Here is a 19,989-nt window from a genome sequence, read left to right as displayed (position 1 = left end):
GGGGCTTCAGGGGTGGGGAGAGCGAGGCCAGAGGCCGGGCGTGGGGCAGGGGGCAAAAGGGGGGGGGTCCGCCTGGGTTGGTTAAGCGGGCAGGGTATTTTCTCGGAAGAGGGAAAGTATGACCATGCTGGCGTGGATTCTGGGCCGAACTCCATCTATCGGGGATAGGGGGAGAGGATTCTGTCTCCTCCCGGGGCCCAGCCCTTGGCGCCCTGGCTCTGGGTACCACAGGTTCCGGAAAACTTGCAGCGCTAGAAAGGAGATAATCAGCGGTGGCTGCCGGGTAAAGGCGTGTGCAGGGAGGGGTTTCTTCCCGGAGGGGGGTTAGCTGTCCTCACTTCCGGGTGCCTGAAGATGGACAAGCCTGGGGGTCCGAAGTTGGCGCCTGGAAACTAGATTCTTTTGGCCTCAGGTCGCCTATCTCCAGCGGCCACCAGACAACCACCGGGAATGGGCCGGCGGCCGCTCTGCAACGCCCGCGAACTCTTCTCGGAGCTTTAAACCCTGCCCCTCTAGTCCCGGCGGCGTCTCCTTGGCGACGCGCTGCGAAGTGCGGCTGCGCAAGGGTGACGGCGCGCGGACGAGGGGGAGGGGGTGTTTTGGTTCTAGCCGCTCGCCGTCCTTTCCAGGCTCCGTCGTCGGGAAGCTTCTGGTTTCTGCTTTCTTTTCCCATTCCCTTTCCTTTTCCAGACTCGGTCCTCCTTCCCTCTTTCCCTTTTGCCTGCTTCCCTATTTCTACTGACGCCCCGGGTCCGGGCCATTTTCCGGGCCGGGCACTCTAAGGTGCACGGCCCCGGGGCCCGGTATATGACCCGCCGTCTTGGTACCCCTCGCTTCCCCCGCCCCATGTGGCTGCGGGGCCCCGGCGGCGCTGCCCACTATGGCCCGGAAAGCAGTTAGCAGGAAGCGGAAAGCGCCAGCCTCGCCGGGAGCTGGGAGTGAAGCTCAGGGCCCGCAGGTGAGGGCTGAGAGGGCTGGGACTCGGGTGGTAAGGCCGAGGCACCCACAGGGGACTAGGCTTCGCAGATCAGGGGAAACGCGACAGGGATCCCAGGTCTGTAGTCGGGATGGAGTAGGGGGAGCGGAGGCCGGGCCTGTAGAGTCAGGGCTGGGCCATCAGTAGTTCACTGGAGAGCAGATAGGCCGGGGTAAGGAGCTAAAGGAGAACTTGAAAATGGGGCATATTACTGCGGAAGGTCTGCAGCCAGGAATGGGTCTTGAGGAGAAACCAGAATCTGGGCTTTGGAGGAAGGAAATCCGAAGTCGAGGGGAATCGGGAACAAAACCTCGTAGAAGATAGGGATAGAGAGTGTGACCTAGTCCCCCTTACAAGGGCCCGGGGAAGCAGGGATGATTGCATTTCTAGTATAGGAAGGAGTCTCGCTGTGGATACCCAAGCCCTGAGCGGGCGCTTGGACCCTTAGAACAAACAGTAGTTCCCAGGTATCATCCCTATACCACCCTCTCTGGAGGGGAAGAGCTTGTTGGATGCGTATTCAGACTCAGATATTTGGACTCTGATTTCCCGTGCCTCCCACCCCGTTGGTGTTAGGTTTTGGAATTATACAACTGCCTGGAGCGCGGGGCCTCGTGACATGGGGGCGGCCATTAATAGTGCATCCCGGAAGACCTGGGACCCTAAATCTGGCTCCTTGGGTTGCATCCTTCATGCTCTGAAGGGAGTACAGGCTGAAAGGGAGAAGAGGGCTGGATAGAGAGAGATGCAGCCCAGGTCGGTGTGGTAATCATTCAGCCCCTCATTCCCTTCCCTGTCAGGTATAACATAGGGTCTCTGAATCTTTCACTCCTAAAAGGCCTAGTAAACCTTATGGCCTCATTTGTCTCTGCTTCCATTCCCTTGTCTTCTCATTCCTTCTTTCTCATATGTAAGTTTGACTATAAGCAGCATGTTTTCAGTGTTGGAAGAGTTAAACTAGACGGTTTGGGTTGAGATTCCTGTTCTTGTATTTCTGTTGCATGTAAATCCTGCAGGATGAGTTCTGGGTGATTTCTCTAATACCGTAGGATCCCTTGTTCTGAAGGAAGGTAGCCAAAGCCCTGATTTCTAATATTGCTTTCCACAGTTTGGCTGGGATCACTCCCTTCACAAAAGGAAAAGACTTCCCCCAGTGAAGAGATCCTTAGTGTACTACCTGAAGAACCGAGAAGTCAGGCTACAGAATGAAACCAGCTACTATCGTGTGTTGCATGGTTATGCAGCACAGCAGCTTCCCAGTCTCCTGAAGGAGAGAGAGTTTCATCTTGGGACCCTTAATAAAGTGTTTGCATCTCAGTGGCTGAATCATAGGCAGGTGGTGTGTGGCACAAAATGCAACACGGTAAGTGTCTGGGGGGATGTGAACTTTATCCTCGGTCCTGGATGTATGGCTCCATATGTCTAGAACCTCTCATTGCTCATTTTCCCCATCAGTTTCTCTTGGGAGGAGATTGCTTTACTCTCCTTTCCATTTCCTTCTGTCTGTTGGTGACTTCTTCCTCTCTTTTTCTGTTCCTTTTCCCAATTCTACATTTCTGATAAATCTTTAGAGGAGCCTGTTTCTGTAGGCCTCTGGCCATATGGATATGCCACTGCTTCTAGAGTGTTATTTATTTATTTTTTTTTAACTTAACGTAGCTTTTTAAGTCAGAGATCTCAAAGGAAAGATGGAGGAAAGAGACCTCAGAGGAAAGACTGAACATCATTAAGGATACATGATAGTGAAAACCTAGGTGTTAGCTGCTAGCCTAAAGGCATATGTAGAAGTATTTAAAAGAGCACTTGGCAGACATTCACTTTTAGAGAATAGAACCTAAAGATGTATATCTTATAAGAATAGGCAGAGAATGTGTGCCTGGTGTTATCTTTCAGGATGTACATGTTTTCTCTTTCCACAGTAGCCTCCTTGAAAAGGATTCAGAAGAAAGAAAAATTAAGTATAAGTAGAAGTGTATTTTTACATAGAAGACAATTATAAGTGAATGAAGGGAAAAATTTATCAGTAACCTGTATAACCAGCATAATTATAGGCATTGATAAAATAAGTCAGTCTGTGATTGGGTATGGTGGTTATGATTGGAACAGAAGAGCACAAATAGCATGATGTCAGATGAATGGCAAGTGAAAAGAGGCAGGGCCTGGACGTGGGAAATGATTCTGAATGAACTATAAGAAAAGATGAGATGAGGCCTAGCTGCTCTCTCCATTTTCACCTTATTCTGTGTGAATAGACAAGTAATGTCATAATGGCTGGGTAAATTTATCCTGGACAGAAATATATCTTGGATCAATTGGAAGAGAGATGGTTGCTGTGGATCAAGAAAGTTTTAAGCCCTAGCTGGTTTGGCTGAATGGTTAGAGTATCGGCCCATGACTGAAGGATCCTGGGTTTGATTCTGGCTAAGAGCTCTTAACCTTGGTTGCCGGCTTGAGCCCCAGCCCGGGCTGGAGTATGTGCAAGAGGCAACCAATTGATGTCTCTCACATTGATATTTCTCTCTGTCTCTCTGTCCCTTCCATTCTCTCTGAAAAGCAATGGAAAAAATACCTTCTGGTGAAGATTTAAAAAAAAGAAGAAAGAGAAAGAAAGTCTTAGGTACTAGGAGAAGTGTTTGTTTATAAAGGACATAGGCAAAGATTTAACATAATAAGGAAGGAAATAAATAATACCATGGTGGTTGGGGCCAGGCTTTCATTTCCTCTTCTGTTGAAGGCTACTTGTCATACAGAAGCCTTTCAAAACTATGTAGTTGTGGCAAGCCTCTACAAAACTTCATTTTTCTAGTCTCTCAGGCTGTCATCATTGTCACTTGGAGTAGAAAGAGTCTCTTATTTGGAGAAATTAATTCCACTCCCTACACATACCATTATAGTGTTTTGCCTAGCAAATGTTGCTGAATTGTAAATTCAAGTAATCATGATAGTGTCCTGCTTCTGGCTCTTATTATTTTGAAGGTGAGAGTAATATTAAGTAATAATGTTCCTACTGTTAACACATACCTCTTTCTGCCTTCCTGTGTCCTCATGACCTTACGCGGGGGTCTGATTTTTTTTTTATAGTTAGTTGTGTTTTTTTTGTTTTGTTTTTTGCTTAGCTTCCAGAAGCAAGGCAGGGAACCAGGAACACTGCTCTTCTCTGAACATTGAGACATTTGGCAAATGATTCCCTTAGCTGTGTCTTTGTTTCCCTATCTTTAAAATGGGAGTGGTAATATTGAGTGCTGAGAAGGTGATGTGGATATCTTGGGAAATACTTCAAGTGAGCAATATCTTACTCAAAAATAGTATTAGTGCTAGTGAATCCAAAGTCTTTTCCAATGCTTTTGGCACTCCCTGAGACTCCCCTCAGTTTGAGAGAAAGGAAAATTATTTAAGCAATTAGAATTGTCTGTAGATAGTATGTGAAGATTTTGGGGGAGGAGGCGTTCATGTTGGATTCTTAGTAGTAAAGACTTCACAGATAGACTTGGTGGATCTTAATGAAGCAAATGAATTTGGGCTGCAATTTGCTGCCAATGAGAGGAAGAAGAACTCTGAGGAGCCTAATTTTGGGGGTGGGGTGGCATGGTAGATGTCAGGGTTGAGAGAATAGCTATAATATTGTATCGCTGAGCTTACATATTCAGATTCCTGAAATAATAAAATCAGAATATGTAACTCAATTCAGGACACAAGGAAACAAAATATGGTGAAGTGTGGGAGCTTTGCTCTGACCAGATTTTTTATTCATTCACCCTTGTTTTACTATTTTATTTTCCCAAAGGGATTATAGCCTCTTAGAAAATGCCTTAAAATGCTTGCAGAATTCCTTGGGCCCTGCCAAATGTACAGCTGAGGTTAACAGTATGCTTATCTATATATCCATCTATGTTTTGTAATTAAGATAGTAACCTGCTGTTTAGCAATATTTTATTAATTTATTTTTTATAATTTGAGGCTTTTTTTAATCCTCACATAAGGATATTTTTTCCATTGCTTTTCAGAGGGAGTGGAAGGAAGAGAGAGAAAGAGAGAAACATCTATATGAGAGAGACATATCGATTGGTTGCCTCTTACTTGCACCCCGACTGGGGCCGGGGATCCAGCCGGTAACCAAGGTACATGCCCTTGGCCGGAATCGAACCCTGGGGGGCCCTTCAGTTGTGGGCCAATACTCTAATGACTGAGCCAAACCGGCCAGGGCTGAACTCTTATTTTTTTTAAATGTTACTTCAGCTAGATAAAACTTGTTTTTCCTTAGCCTAAAGCAGGGGTGGGGAATGTCCAGCCCCCAAAATCATTTGGTCTGGCCCTGCCAAGGCCTCACCAAAGAAGCAGTTCCAGCTATCACATTAGGGGTGAATTAATGTTTGACCAAATATAGCAGGCTAATTTTTTTTTTTTTAATATATCTTTATTGATTTTAGAGAGAGGAAAGGAGAGGGAGAGAGAGAGATAGAAACATCAATGATGAGAAAGTCATTGATCGAGGCCACAACCTGGGCATGTGCCCTGACCAGGAATCGAACCCCGATCACCTGGATCCCAGGTTGACACTCAACTGCTGAGCCACGCCCAGCCAGGCTAGCAGGCTAATTTTTAAGTTGATAATTTTGTATGGCTCAAGAATGATGTTATAAATATCCAAATGGCCCCTGGCAGAAAAAATGTTCCACACCCCTGGCCTAATGCAATCGTGAAAGTGGCCTTGACCAGTTACCATTCATTGCTTGTCTTGTTACTGATAAAAGTTGAACAGTTATATATTATACATCTTCTCTGGGGAGAGGGAGTGAAATAGGGACTTGAAAATACAGTGATAGGATATACAGCAAAAGGAATTTCGTTTTTCTGTCATACAAGGTGTTTTTTGGAGCTCAAAACAGCACCTAGAGAGCCCTGGCCAGTGTGGCTAGGTTGGGCGTCATCTTGTGCACCAAAGGGTTGCTGGTTCTATTCCCAGTCAGGGCACATACCCAGGTTTCAGGCTTGATCCCCGGTAGAGGGCGTGTAGGAGGCAGCCGATTGATTCCCACATCAGTGTTTCTTTCTCTCTCCCTCTCTTCTCGCTCTAGAGAGAGAGACATCTTGCTTCTCAGTGGGCACATGCACATACCATATTGTTGTTAAGTCTTTGTGCCGTAATGGTCAGGAAGTAAGAATGTGTCTTTACCCAATCCCCTGTGCTGTTTCACTAGTTTAAAATTGCTGCACTGTAATTAAAACTGTTCACCTGTCATCATTTTTTTAGCATAAATTCTTGAAACTGCAGAGTTCACACTTTTTTTTTAAATATGTCTATTGATTTCAGAGAGGAAGGGAGAGAGAGAGATAGAAACATCAGTGATGAGAGAGTCATTGATTGGCTGCCTCCTGCGTGCCCCCTACTGAGGATCGAGCCAGTAACCCCGGGCATGTGCCCTGACCGGGAATCGAACTGTGATCTCCTGGATCATAAAGGTGGATGCTCAACTGCTTAGCCACACCGGCCAGGCAGGTTTACACATTTTAAATTTTTGATATGTAGTGTCTGACCATTTTCTCTTGTGTTTCTTGGTCTTAGCTCTCTGCTTTGCTCCCCACCTTCTGGGCTTGGAATACGGAATGGATTCCTCTTCTTTGATTTCAGTTGTTTCCTTTCCCCAGCTTTCAGCAAATGGGCTGCCCACTTGTGTTTTACTGTCTGACTCATTAGAGTTTATCTTGAAGTCTGTGCTACCTATGTGGATTTGCTTTCCTTTCTCCATTAGGCTCCAGCTAAAACATTCTTTGAGTTTTAGAAACTTTGTGAGCCCCACCATTTTATTAAGCCACATTGATCTCTGTACGCATATTTGCATGCATCTACATACACATTAATGCATGCAGAGATGTACTCACTAGTCTTAGAATCTTCCTGACTGTAAGGCCTTTGCTTTCTTTCCGCCCCCTCTGTTCTTGAATGTAAACTGCAGGGAGCCATTGAACCTCAAGTTTACCTTGCCATGCAGCTAGTTTCTGGCAGGGATCCCAGTAGGTTAATGCAGAGTAGCCCCATTCTAGGAAGTGTTACAGGAGCTGCATGAAGCCTTCGCCCCTTGTCAGAGAGCTTGGGGAGATATTCTGTGGCAGCTCCTCCACATCACTGTACCTTCCTTTGAAGAAGGAAAAGGGTTCTCTCCTTCACATGGTGCTTTGTCATTCCTATGCAAAGATGAGGTGAGGTTGGGGGTAAACTCTTGGTTTCCTAGGCCCTCTGCAGACCCAACTGTTACCAGTTTTTCCATCGCCCTTATATCAAATGTTTTTCATCCAGTGTAGAAGCTTTTCTTATACCCTAGCAAAACTAAACAAACACGAACATGGTATATTATTATTAGCTATCACTTGTTAAGCACCTATTCTGTGCTGAGCCCTGTGCTAAACACTTTATATTTTATTTGATCTCTTAGCAACCCTATGAGAGAGATAATATTCAAGTTTTATAGATGACAGGATTCAGAAAGTTTAAGTGACTTGCCCAAGATCACAGCTAATAGGTAACCAATTTGGAATTCAAACCTAGATCTCTCCCAACTCCAAAACTGCAGAGGTTGGACTTTAGGTTTTCTTGAATATGAATAGATGAAACCTTTTTCCTCACCTTTTCTAAAGGATGGCAGAAGTGGAGAGAATGGCAAAGGAATGGACTAAAATAATTTTATATATTTTTTAAATATACCTTTATTGATTTCAGAGAGAGGAAAGGAGAGGGAGAGAGAGAGATAGAAACATCAATGATGAGAGAGTCATTGATTGGCTGCCTCCTGCACGCCCGCGACTGGGGATCGAGCCAGCAACCCGGGCATGTGCCCTGACTGGGAATCGAACCCCAATTGCTTGGATCCTAGGTCGACGCTCAACTGCTGAGCCACGCCCGGCTAGGCTAAAATAATTCTTAAAAGTCTTAGCCAGCCCTCAGTTTCCACAGGAGAAACTCAGATCTTTGCAGGTTGCAGGTCAGTTTTCTCTTATGTTTTATCAAACTCATTGCCCTCAGTGTACAGAGCCGATTCTCTTCACATCTGTGCTTCTCAAACTTCAGCAGACCTAGAGATCTTCGGAAATTCCAGGTTCTGACTTAGATCTAGGGCAGGGCCTGAGATTGTTTCTAACAAGCTCCCAAGTGCTCCTTTGAATAACAAGGGTCTATCTAGATCAGTGACTGTCAAACCTCGGCTGTAAACAGAGTGTCCTGGAGATTCTTGGGGAAAATTCAGTTTTACTGACCTCATACTCAGTAATTTCGAATTGAAGGAGTTTCAGAGTAGGGCCTGTTTTTGTTTTGTAGTTTTTGTTGGAATCATTGGTTGATTCTTGTATGTGCCCTGACTGGGGCTAGAACCCAAACCTTGGTGTACCTGGATGACACTCCAACCAACTGAGCTACCTGGCCAGGGCTGGTCAGGTTCTTTAGGTCCATAGTCTGTCTAATACAAGTCCTCTTTAAAGCTGTCTTTGAATCCCAAGCAAAATTTACTGTTTCCTAATCTGCATTCATGTAGCATATTGTACTTGTCTCTGTTATATTATTTTCATGTTTCTTATTGACAAGTAGCCCTGCTGATGGCTTTAATAATTCCCAGTATCTAGCATGTAGTAGGCATTAATTAAATGTTTGATGGATAGTGGATGTTTGTATTCAGGGTTAGCCACATTAAAGAGAAACTATTCAGCTTATATCCCTTTTTTCTTATAGCTCTTTGTAGTGGATATCCAGACCAGCCAGATCACCAAGATTCCCATTCTGAAGGACCGGGAGCCTGGAGGTATAACCCAGCAGGGCTGTGGTATCCATGCCATCGAGCTGAATCCCTCTAGAACACTGTTAGCCACTGGAGGAGACAACCCCAACAGTCTTGCCATCTACCGGCTGCCTACACTAGATCCTGTGTGTGTAGGGGATGTAAGTTTCTCCAATAATTGTAGCTAAGAGGTAGCCTTCTTTTTCAACACAGCCCAGTAGGTCACATGGACCCTTCTCCCACAGCCCCCTCAGAAGGGATAGTTTCCTGTAGCTTTCTGCTGACTCTTGGGGCATGGGAGTGAGGTGTGGGGGTAGAGATTTCAGAAATGGGGACTGGACTCCCCATAGGGAGTATCAGGCATATTGACAGAGTATTTGTTTGATGAAGGAACGGGCAGTGTGCCTCAGAGGCTGGTAGCAGTGGGTTAGTGTTTGAGTCCAGTTTCCACATATCCTATTGCCCATAGTCAGAGAGCAAAGATTATTAAATCATTCATTCAGCAACTATTTAGTGAGCCTTCTAAGGCCAGGCATTATTTTAGACACTTGGGGCCCAGCAGTGAATAAAACAGATAAAGCTCCTATTCTCTTGAAGCCTGTATTCTAGTGAAGGGAAACAATATATAAACCATATAAACCAATAAATACTCACCAGCAGTATGTCAGAGTTGATAAATGCCATGGAGAAGAGTAAAGGCAGGCTAAAGCAATAGAAAGTATGGAGAATGCTATTTCAGAAGATGGCCTCATTGATAAGAATGACATTTGACCTGAAACTAATAAAAAATAATATTGAGTGTAAACTATAATTGAAAAAAAACTTATATTGTACATAAGCAATAATTGAAAAACATTTGAGCAGGGAGACTTAAAGGAAATGAGAGTGCAAGCCATGTTGATGTCTAGAGGAAGACAGTTCCAGACAGAAGGAACAGCAAAGAGGACAGTTATAACTCTTGTCCCAGGGAGAGTATATGACGATGTTGGAGGGATGAGAGGTGCGTGATTGTATGTAGGAGCCCCAAATAGGACATCTAGAGATGGAAGGCCAGAGCTGTGTATCTACTAGACATGCTTATTGTACACAGGAATGCCAGTTTTATTCCAGCCTTGAGCTCCTCAAGACAGAAGTCAAAGATCATGGGGTCATACCAATGGGTTGAAATCACCAGAGATCAGAGTTGTAATTTTTACAAAGATATTTTCAGTCAGACTTGTATGCTTTTCAAGAGTGTACATTGTAATCCTTGTTTTACTAATTTCCTTTTTTTTTTCTTTCTCCCCTCTATGTACCTGTCATTCCCTCCTCTCCAAGGATGGTCACAAGGACTGGATCTTTTCAATTGCATGGATCAATGACACTATGGCTGTGTCTGGTAAAATTGCCTTTTTGTAGGGACTTTTGGTGTGGCAGGGAGAGAGGGAAGCTAGAAATTTAAAAGGAATAGTAGTGTGAATGAAAATAGCCCAGTAAACAGACAGTCAACCAGTGATGAGGAGAGTCACTGCCTCCTACATGCCCCCCACTGGGGATCGAACCCACAACCTGGTCATGTGCCCTGACCAGGAATCGAACCTCAAGGTAGATGCTCAACTGCTGAGCCATGCTGGCTGGGCAGGATTCCCTGTTATTTGTCTCCCCAAGGAATGGGAGGACTGAGGCGGTCTTGGCATCTTTATAGTAGTTGTTTGTGTTGATAACCTGCACTAAATTTGGTTGGTGGAAGTCAGGACTTGTTTTTGTTTGGGATCCTCCCATCTCTTTCAGATACCTTGCCAGTGTCCTCTTTTCAAGCCCATAGCTCCCAAGTGTACATTTCCTGAACAATAACAGCAGGTTTTAAGAACATTGCCTCTGCTATTAAAGACCTGAATTTGAATCCTCATCCTACCACTTATTAGCACTGTGATCTTGAGCAAGTTACTTAACTTTTTTGAGAGGGACTTGGATTTCCTCATATGTAACGTGAATAATGATTTTATATACTTTAGGGGTGGAACGTCCGGCCCGTGAAATCATTTGGTCTGGCCCTGCCAACACAACCGCAGGCGTGACTTGAAATTCAATAAATCCAGGAGCTTTTTTCATAGCTAGTTTTTAAGTTGATAATTATGTATGACCCTTGAATGATGTTATAAATATCCAAATGACCCTTGGCAGGAAAAAGGTTCCCCAATCCTGTCACTGGGAAGATTTAATGAGAGAATGCATAGTGGTTGCATATTGAAAATGTTCAATACTTGTTAATCAGTGCTCATGTTCAGACTTGTGATGGGCATCTACCCCTGAACACTCCACCTGAAAATCAGTATATTCAAACTCATTCACACTCCCCCCCCCCCCCCCCATTGACATATATTGGTGAGTGCTCCCACCTTTTGCCCGGTTGCACAGCCAGAGAACTAAGACTCATCTTAGGCTCATTAGTTTCCTTAGATTACGAAGCCATGTTGATACTGTTTTCTAAAATACTTCTATATCCATCAATTTCTTTTCTATCTTCTCTACTCGAGTGGTCATCATCTATCTCTTGAGTTACCCAAGTATCCTTCAATATTTTCTTTCTGCTTTTAGTCTTGACTCCTCCAATTTAATCTTCATGTTGTTGCTAAATTAGTTCTTTATATTATTTTTCCGTAATGTAAAAGTGATACATGTAAGAAATTTTTTTTAAATCCTTACCTGATGATATGTTTATTGATTTTATTTATTTATTATTATTATTATTTTTTAAATATATCTTTATTGATTTCAGAGAGAGGAAAGGAGAGGGGGAGAGAGAGAGATAGAAACATCAATGATGAGAGCGTCATTGATCGAGCCCACAACCCGGGCATGTGCCCTGACCGGGAATCGAACCCCGATCGCCTGGATCCTAGGTTGACGCTTAACCACTTAGCCATGCCCGGCCGGGCTGATTTTATTTTATTTTATTTTTTTAGAAAGAGGAAAGTGGGGAGGGGAGGGAGGGGGGGGGAGAGAGAGAGAGAAACATCGATCAGTTGCTTCTTATATGCACCCCTACTGGGGTTGAACCTGCAACCTAACCTAGGTATGTACCCTGATCAGGAATCAAACCTGCATGCAGCCTTTTTGGTGCATAGGATAATGTTCCAACCTAGCCACCTCGCCAGGTCTACACATAAGAAATTTTTAAAATACAGATAAAAAGGGAAATAAGACTTATTCATATCTCTACCCAGAAATAATCACTGTTAACATTTTGAAATATATCTTGCTAGTATTTTTTTAGTACATATTTTTTAGTTGGTTAAAATGGGATCATATAGAGGGATGGATATATGTATAGATGTATGATATATCAAGTATAATAAAATGTTGATAATAACTCATTGTAAAATTCAACATTTCAGGATGCTTGAACTTTTTCATAATAAAACTTGTGCAGTTTTATTTTTAAAATTTGCACAATAAACTCCATGTAGTTCTCCAGATGTGCCCTCTTTCTGGCCTTTTCTAGATTTCACACATGATGAACCCTCTGCTTTGAATCCTTGCCCACAGTTCTTATGATGCAAACAAATTGAATATTTCTGCCATGTTAGACAATTTTTACTACAAAGCGTTCAGGAGATTTAAATGTTGAAAGGGAACCTCCTGGTTTCCAAGGAGAGCTGGCAAATAACTTTACTGGAAAGGAATTTTAAAACCATGATTTTTTTTTTTTAGCGGTTATTGATATTCTGTTTTATAACTATACCATAGCCATATTGTTAGACATATAAATTGTTCTGAGTAAACAGCTTTGTATATGGTTCTTATGATAGAGGATTACTCCTAGATGGGAGCACAAGCCTTTGGGTTTTGCTGCAGATTGCTCAGTTGTACTCTAGAAAGATGATCCCATTTTAGCTTATCACCAGCAATGTATTTAGAGCTCAATTTTTTAAAACTGTTCTTAGTTTTTTAAGTGCTTCATTATTATTTGGTAAGGAAAACTATCTTTTTAAGCATTCATTTTATGTAGAACAGTAATTCTTAGTACAAGGAGTGTGGTCCCTATGGGTCCATGGAAACCCTTCAAGACACCCATGAATCTCCTTGAAAGTAAATGTACAATGTGGTATTTTTGTGTATTTTTCTAGAGAAATTCCTAAGTCTCTTGAAGGGTTGCAAGCCTCAGAAAAGGTTAAGCAACAGCTGATGTAGAGATTCCCAGACCCTATTGCCCAATAGAAATCACCTGTGTGTACATGCCCAAGTGACCTAAGCATTTGGCTTGAAAAGTACTAAGCGTTATCGAACTCTTTTTTTGAAAAAGTCCACCAACCATGTTATGTTTAAAGGTTATATTTTAAATCCTAGACCTTAGTCAAATCATCCCCTTGGTGTAGCTATTAAAATGCATACTTCCCTGTTTTGGGGTGGGCCACCTGACCAAACTTCAGCACATATGAGGAGGATGCACAAAGGGCTAGACTAAAAAAGCCCATCTTGGCTTCTGCAGGACTGTCCTTTAGAGAGTTGAGTATATCTGACATTTGTGGTCTCTTTGGCCTGTAGGCTCACGTGATGGTTCTATGGGACTTTGGGAGGTGACAGACGATGTGTTGACCAGAAGTGATGCAAGGCACAATGTGTCACAGGTCCCTGTGTATGCTCACATCACTCACAAGGCCTTAAAGGACATCCCCAAGGAAGACACAAACCCTGACAACTGCAAGGTCCGTGCTCTGGCCTTCAACAACAAGAACAAGGTATGAGCTTGCCAAAGGTTGCCTGAAATCTATTACTCTTGCTTAGGCTGCTTGGCTTATGTCTTGGAAGATGCACTTCCCTTCTCCTTCCCTAAGTCAGTGCTTGCTGCATAGCTGGGTTCTGAGCCCACAGAGCACCTCTTGAAGAATAAGAGATGCTGATGAGAAATTATAACAGATTATGAATCCCACCCTTTGTATTGAGTTCTGTATTTCTCTGGATGGTTCATATTTGTGGGTCCATCATAGTTTCCCCAGGGTCTCTCTGATTTGACTCTTATTTGCATATGCCTTTGCAGGGGTTCTGTTTTGGGTGTGATTTTCATATATGCCTCTGAAAGCAATCACTTTTCTTCTCTTTGGTATTATTTTCATTCTTCACTTCTCAACACTGCCACCTAATCATTGCATTAGATCTCCTGAAACTGGGGTATTAAGTAGTGTTGGGATGGAGACCCAGAGCCAGAAGAGGAGAAAGGCTTCTCCCAAAATCTGAATCAGGCCACAGTTTGAAGAGTAGTTCCCTTAACCTTCTATCTCCCTTCCATGTTTGTGGCTTACGTGTAGACTTATCTCTCCTAGCTTAGACCTTCCACTTATAGAAGCTCTCACACTGAGACTTAGAAAATTTCTTTCATGTGTGTGTTCTGCTCTGTCCAACAGAATATCATGGCAATGGTTGCATAGTAACGGCTTTTTGCACGATGTGTATCTATGTTATTGTTAGAAAATGTAATTGCTTCTTGAGAGAATTCAAGCAGCAGCATCAATTTAATAAGCTTTCCAGCTACATTCCATAGGGCTGATAATGAGGTGATACTCCCTGGCACCCCAGCTGGAATCATCATAGGATAGGAATGAAGAATGAGAGGACCCAAACTTCAAGGTCTTCCCCTGCTTATTGTTGTATATTACGTGCTACACATTGGAATATAACTTGTTTTTCATTGTACTTGTAGGAATTGGGAGCAGTATCTCTGGATGGCTACTTTCATCTCTGGAAGGCTGAAAATACACTGTCTAAGGTGTGATGAACATGACTTAGTAGTTTTACCAAAAAATTACCTTATGGTTAAAATACTTTAATTCTCCCTGAGCCTTTTCCTTCTTGTCTAAAACATCAGTGCTCCAACCTAGCTGGTTTGGTCAATGGTTAGAGCATTGGCCCAAGGACTGAAGGGCCCTGGGTTCGATTCTGGCCAAGGGCACATACCTTGGTTACAGGCTCAATCTCCTGCTCTGGTTGGGGCTCGAGCAGGAGGCAACCAATTGATGTGTCTCTCTCACATCAATGTTTCTCTCTCTCTCCCTTCCACTCTCTAAAGAGCAGTGGAAAAAATACCCTTGGGTGAGGAATGGAAAAAAAGAATAAAACGTCAGTGTTCCAAGGGTCTGGACATGTGGTTCCATGGTGCATGAAATCCTGAGTCTGGCATGCCTCTCTTAAAGGTCTTTAAAAGAGATTAGAGGGGGCAATTCTTTCATATTGTAAAGGCTTGCTGAGAGACTCCTTTAACAAGCAGTCCCCTAATCCACAACATATTTAAGCATTTGCTTATGGATTGTTGACTCTGCATGTTGTGAGGGCAGGAAGACCTAAATGTTAGGAACCACTGGTAACTGAAGATTAATTAAACTAAGATTAATCATCTCTGAAATAATCATATAAGGTAATGAGAACATGGATTTAATTTATAATATTTACAAGCAGCTCTTGCATAAAGTTAAGCCTACCTGTGGATCATTTGCCCTCTTCTCATCCCAGAGACCTTTGCTACTTGTTACGTCTGTGATAAACTCTTTCTCAAGAGGAATCAGTGCCTCAGGAATTACTGATTCCTTTATGTCTTAGTGGTTTTTTAACTCCATTTGCTTGGTGCCTTACATGCAATAGGCACCCACTGAGAACTGACTGAATGACAAGGATCCAGGGTTAAGCCTGATTGGGGATACCTGGGTTGAACCACTGCCATGAGTATGCTTTTTGTAGTGTACAACCTCCATAAAATTGGGGAGTTAGACTGAAGGTAGCCAGAATTCAGTCCCTTTGTCTGAAGAGCAGTGAGAAAGGTGGTGGCTCTTCCTGGCAGAGAGAACAGAGTGGGACCTTGGTTTTAGTGCCCTGGGGTTATCCCAGTAAACAACCTGTATATAGGTCTTGGCCTTTCTCTCTGCTTCTGATTATTTAATTACAGCTTGTGCTTTTCCCCTAACCAATCCTGTTCAGTACCTAGATCTTATTATTATAGTCAACCCTCTCTCTTACATACCTAGTTGTGGAGCAGAGTATTATTTCCTTATTTGGGGCTTGTCCTTTTGTCTTTGACTTTGTGTCCTTGTGTATGAAGGAAAGCCCAAAGGTGGGCATCTAAGAACAATGCCCTGCCTTATACTCTCTGGTAATGCCATGGGTGCATCTCTTTTCTCTGTGTTTTCAGCTCCTCTCCACCAAACTCCCATATTGCCGTGAGAATGTGTGTCTGGCTTATGGTAATGAATGGTCAGTATATGCAGTGGGCTCCCAAGCTCATGTCTCCTTCTTGGATCCACGGCAGCCTTCATACAACATCAAGTCTGTTTGCTCCAGGGAGCGAGGCAGTGGTAAGAGTCCTTATGTTTCGGGTTTGTTTTCAATTATAGTTAAGATGCTCACATTTCAGAACAGAGAATAACGTGTATAAGGAGAGTAGTAAGGGAAAGAATAAATAGGCTTTGCTGGAGTGATACCTGCAATGAACAGTTTTAAGAGATTTTGGTTACTATAGGTTTTATACCTAATAAGGAAATACTGATTCCACAAATGTTATCCAGCAGCTTTTACGTGCCAAGAGACATCTTCATATCCCATGCACTTATTTGATCCACAGATGCATTTTGCCTATGACCCAGAGAGGTTAGGCGACTTGTTTTAAATTCATACTGTGGGAGACAGTGCTTTGTTGGGTGCTTTAATTCTAGACTCTTTGCCACTTCAGTAGTGCTTTTAGGTTAAATACAAGGAAATATCTATTAATGTAATGATTTATAAATATGCAGATCACCCTCAGTTTCAGTATAGGTTGGAAGCATATAATGGAGAAGAGCTTAGAATTATGAACAATGACTCCAGATAGTCTAGAGGGGTCAAGGAGGTTCAGAGCGCACTTGTGGTCTCAGGCCCAAAGCATCTTGGGCTTCATCAGGTGTCTGTCCCTTCTCTGAGTCTTATGGGAAGTCTCCTGTTAGGTATATGGATGGCAATATGGCATCAGGGTTCTCTGGCTTTTTCATGAGCTATGCCTGCCATGGAAAAGGCATTATCCAGTATTTGGGGTACCATGTGAACTCGGTGTCAGAGAAATTCAGGCTAGCAGACTTAAAGTGCATGCTCCCCTTGCTCATTGCCCTTCACTTTTCTCTCTCAGGGATCCGGTCAGTGAGCTTCTATGAGCACATCATCACTGTGGGCACAGGGCAGGGCTCCCTGCTGTTCTATGACATCCGAGCTCAGAGATTCCTAGAAGAGAGGCTCTCAGCTTGTTATGGGTCCAAGCCCAGACTAGCAGGGGAGAATCTGAAACTAACCACTGGCAAAGGCTGGCTGGTGAGTAAGCCCCTGTCCGACATGCTTACTGGAGAGTAACAGAAAAATTGTCTTTGCTCTACCTATCCATGCCCACTCCCACTGACACACCACTACCCACATACTTTTTCACTAGTAAGACACACTCCTTGGACCAGAGGCACTTTCACTTGATATTGCTTTTGTGTCTGCATATCTGTGGGAAAAGGCCCAGTAAGACAGACTAGTTGACCTAGGGTTTTCCCCTAGGTTACAGTAGAACAGGAAGGAGAAGGAACCTCCGGCTGAGGCTGCCAGTGAATTATTAAAAAGTTTGGTTCCAGCTGTCTTGAGAAGACCTACAGTTTGTATAGCAATTCTTTAGCCTGCTCATTCATTTCCTCCCTACTGTTCAGTTGGAAAAATGAAGCCCCTATTTACATAAGCATCAATCTCCTGACATCGGGTTACAGGACCCTCTGTTCCTAAAGAGACCAGAAAGCATTCCTGTCCCTCCCTTCCCCGATTCCTGCCCCATGGCCTAAAGGTGCTAACAGAGTCTCTTTCTCTTCCCATAGAATCATGATGAAACCTGGAGGAATTACTTTTCAGACATTGATTTCTTCCCCAATGCTGTTTACACCCACTGCTACGACTCATCTGGAACAAAACTCTTTGTGGCAGGGGGTCCTCTCCCTTCAGGGCTCCATGGAAACTATGCTGGGCTCTGGAGTTAATGACAACTAATTCTCTCCCAAAATGCAGAGATTTACACTAACTTCCATCCTCTGTTTCCTTGTTTCTTCTTTTGTTTTTTTCCAATTGTGTGAGGCCCTCATATTTTAGTGGGAACACCAGAGTTTGCCTATGGTTTAGGTTCTTGTCAGAAAGAAGCTCTATATAGAAATCTGAAGGTTTTGTTTGTTTTTTCCCTTTTTGGTAATCAGAATTTCACTTTACTATGTTTTTTCTTTCTGGCTTCTTAACCAAACATTTTTAGTCCCTATTTGTATTTTTTTTTTTTCAAGTGACACACACTTTTCCCTCTCTGATTTCTTTAGGCTGACTTAGTCGTTCTTACCCTTCACTGTTGAGAGGTAGGGCTCCTTTACAATTATGTGGTTGCTGTCAGACTTTCTGTGAAAGTTTGGGGGCTGTGTGTGCCTGTGTGTGTGTGTGAACTTGTGTACCTGAAAGTACTGTGTGTTACTGAAAGTACCTGGAGTGAGGATTACTTGCAATTAAAATATTTATAAAAGAAACAACTTTGTTCACAGAGTCCAGCTTTGGGACTAATCTTTATCTTGTTTTTTAAAGTCTAATAACACTGATTATAGAAAGTAAAAACAGAAAGAAAAATCAGGAAACCTTTTGAGTTAGATTGTCGACTTCCTGGGGACTCTTGTGCCAGGACTCCAAAGTGATCCATCCCTTACCTGCCTTCCCATCTGTGTGTCCCCCCAGGTGAGAACACTTATGTTTATGTGTCACTTCTACTTCAACTTCCTGTCTCCTTAGCCAGTGTGGCCACTCCCCTAAAACATCAGTCTCCATCCAAATGCAGCTCTAGAGGCTGCAGAAGGCTTGGTAGAACAAGGTAAAGAGAATCCTCATCCTAACCTCCTTCACCCTCCCCTCAGAGAAGACCTGATCTGCTATCTCAGGGGCCTGGAGCTGGGGGCCTCAAGTCAGCTAAAATTAGCATAGTCAGTCCCCTTGGCTTTGAGGAGAAACTTCTCCTTTGCCTTTCTTCTAGTCTTCCCAATGGGTTTTACTTTTGTTTTCCAAACTGGGTTCAGTCTCCAGGAGGGTAGGGACTAATAGGGATTTTATCTGTGTGTAGAGGGCTTCTGTGTGAAATGTCTGTTTTCTTAATACAGCGGGGCTGGGGTTGAAGCCACCTCTCCCACTCTGTTGGCTCAGCACTAAGGTGGTGATGGCGTGGCCTACAGCCACCAGCGTTGTGCATGTTAAAAACTTTGATGTGATTAGTATTTTGTTCCTCCCTTGAACTGTCTAGTCTGAGGTTTTTAAACTTGCAGGCAACTGACTGATCGTGATGTCCAGTTATTCCTTGCTTTTTATGCATCATGTTGCAGATAACAGCTATTTCTACCCACAAATTCCTCCTCCATTTGAAGTACATACTCTGCTTCTGTCAACAGCCCATTCTGGGGAAAGGAAAAGTCATAATTATTCCTGCACTCCAGGTTCTAAGTTGTTCTCCTAGTCACCCCTTTCTGTTCCGGGTATAAGTGGGGAGATTGAAAAAGAGTGTCTTCTTGATGATGGGAGCTGGTGGGAGGGAAATCAGTAAGTCACCGTATCTTGGCAGTACAATGCATACACCACAGGTTCTAGAATTCTCATCTTCTAACTTAGAGAAATAGGTGCTATAAACAGGGAATTAAGCAAAATGCTGGATGCTGTAGGTCTTTTAATTGTCTTAATTTTTTTCTATTAAACTATAGGCTTTAGATTTCTTAGTTCTCACAAGAGCTTTTAAACCAACTTGTATATTTAAAAAAAAAAAAAATCTTAAGTTCTTAAATAGGATGTTTTGTACTGTTGCCAGACCCTCTTCTGTGATGGGTAATGCGTTTGATTGAGTTTTTGTTTTAAAAAATGTAGCACTTGACTTTTTGCCAAGTAAAAAAATAAATATTATTCCAGTGCAAAGTGGTTTGAATGAGTATGTATAGCCAAGGGGCAGCAGGAAAAAGGCTCTGAATTACTGGTTGAGGTGCTAGGATTGCTTAGAGCAGAAGGGAAACACGAGTGTTCCCTTAAGTTTAAAGGCAGGTCAAGTGCAAACACACAAACACTAAGACCTGCTTGCTCTGTCTTCACCTCTGGCCCATGATCAGTTACTCTGGGATCCAGCTGAGGGTGGATATGCCCGCTGGGAGTACTTTGGTGATTGAAAAAAATATATAGGCTGGCCCTGGCTGGGTAGATCAGTTGGTTAGAGCATCATCCCTATACGCT

General features: G+C 43.2%; 1 protein-coding gene across 1 annotated transcript; it reads left to right on the top strand.

Annotated features, from left to right (window-relative positions):
- The first annotated feature begins 433 nt into the window (after positions 1 to 433).
- DCAF12 (DDB1 and CUL4 associated factor 12) lies at positions 434 to 19,680 on the top strand. The gene is made up of 9 exons (XM_016223016.2): positions 434 to 958; positions 2,085 to 2,339; positions 8,694 to 8,900; positions 10,057 to 10,117; positions 13,267 to 13,460; positions 14,420 to 14,485; positions 15,899 to 16,061; positions 16,865 to 17,043; positions 17,580 to 19,680. The coding sequence occupies exons 1-9, from the start codon at positions 881 to 883 to the stop codon at positions 17,736 to 17,738; spliced, it is 1,362 nt and encodes a 453-aa protein (XP_016078502.1). The 5' UTR covers positions 434 to 880; the 3' UTR covers positions 17,739 to 19,680.
- Positions 19,681 to 19,989: the final 309 nt, after the last annotated feature.

This window comes from Miniopterus natalensis, chromosome 12 (assembly GCF_054644295.1).
Source record: "Miniopterus natalensis isolate mMinNat1 chromosome 12, mMinNat1.hap1, whole genome shotgun sequence".
Taxonomy (NCBI): Eukaryota; Metazoa; Chordata; class Mammalia; order Chiroptera; family Miniopteridae; genus Miniopterus; species Miniopterus natalensis.
Note: the sequence above shows the minus strand (reverse complement) of the source record. Positions and strands in the feature narration are given on the sequence as shown.

Excerpts from the sequence above, each read along its gene's own strand:
- DCAF12 (XM_016223016.2), top strand. The coding sequence starts at position 881 with ATGGCCCGGAAAGCAGTTAGCAGGAAGCGGAAAGCGCCAGCCTCGCCG. Across the intron at positions 8,901-10,056 it reads ATCCTGTGTGTGTAGGGGAT|GATGGTCACAAGGACTGGAT; the intron begins GTAAGTTTCTCC and ends CTCCTCTCCAAG. Across the intron at positions 13,461-14,419 it reads CCTTCAACAACAAGAACAAG|GAATTGGGAGCAGTATCTCT; the intron begins GTATGAGCTTGC and ends TTGTACTTGTAG.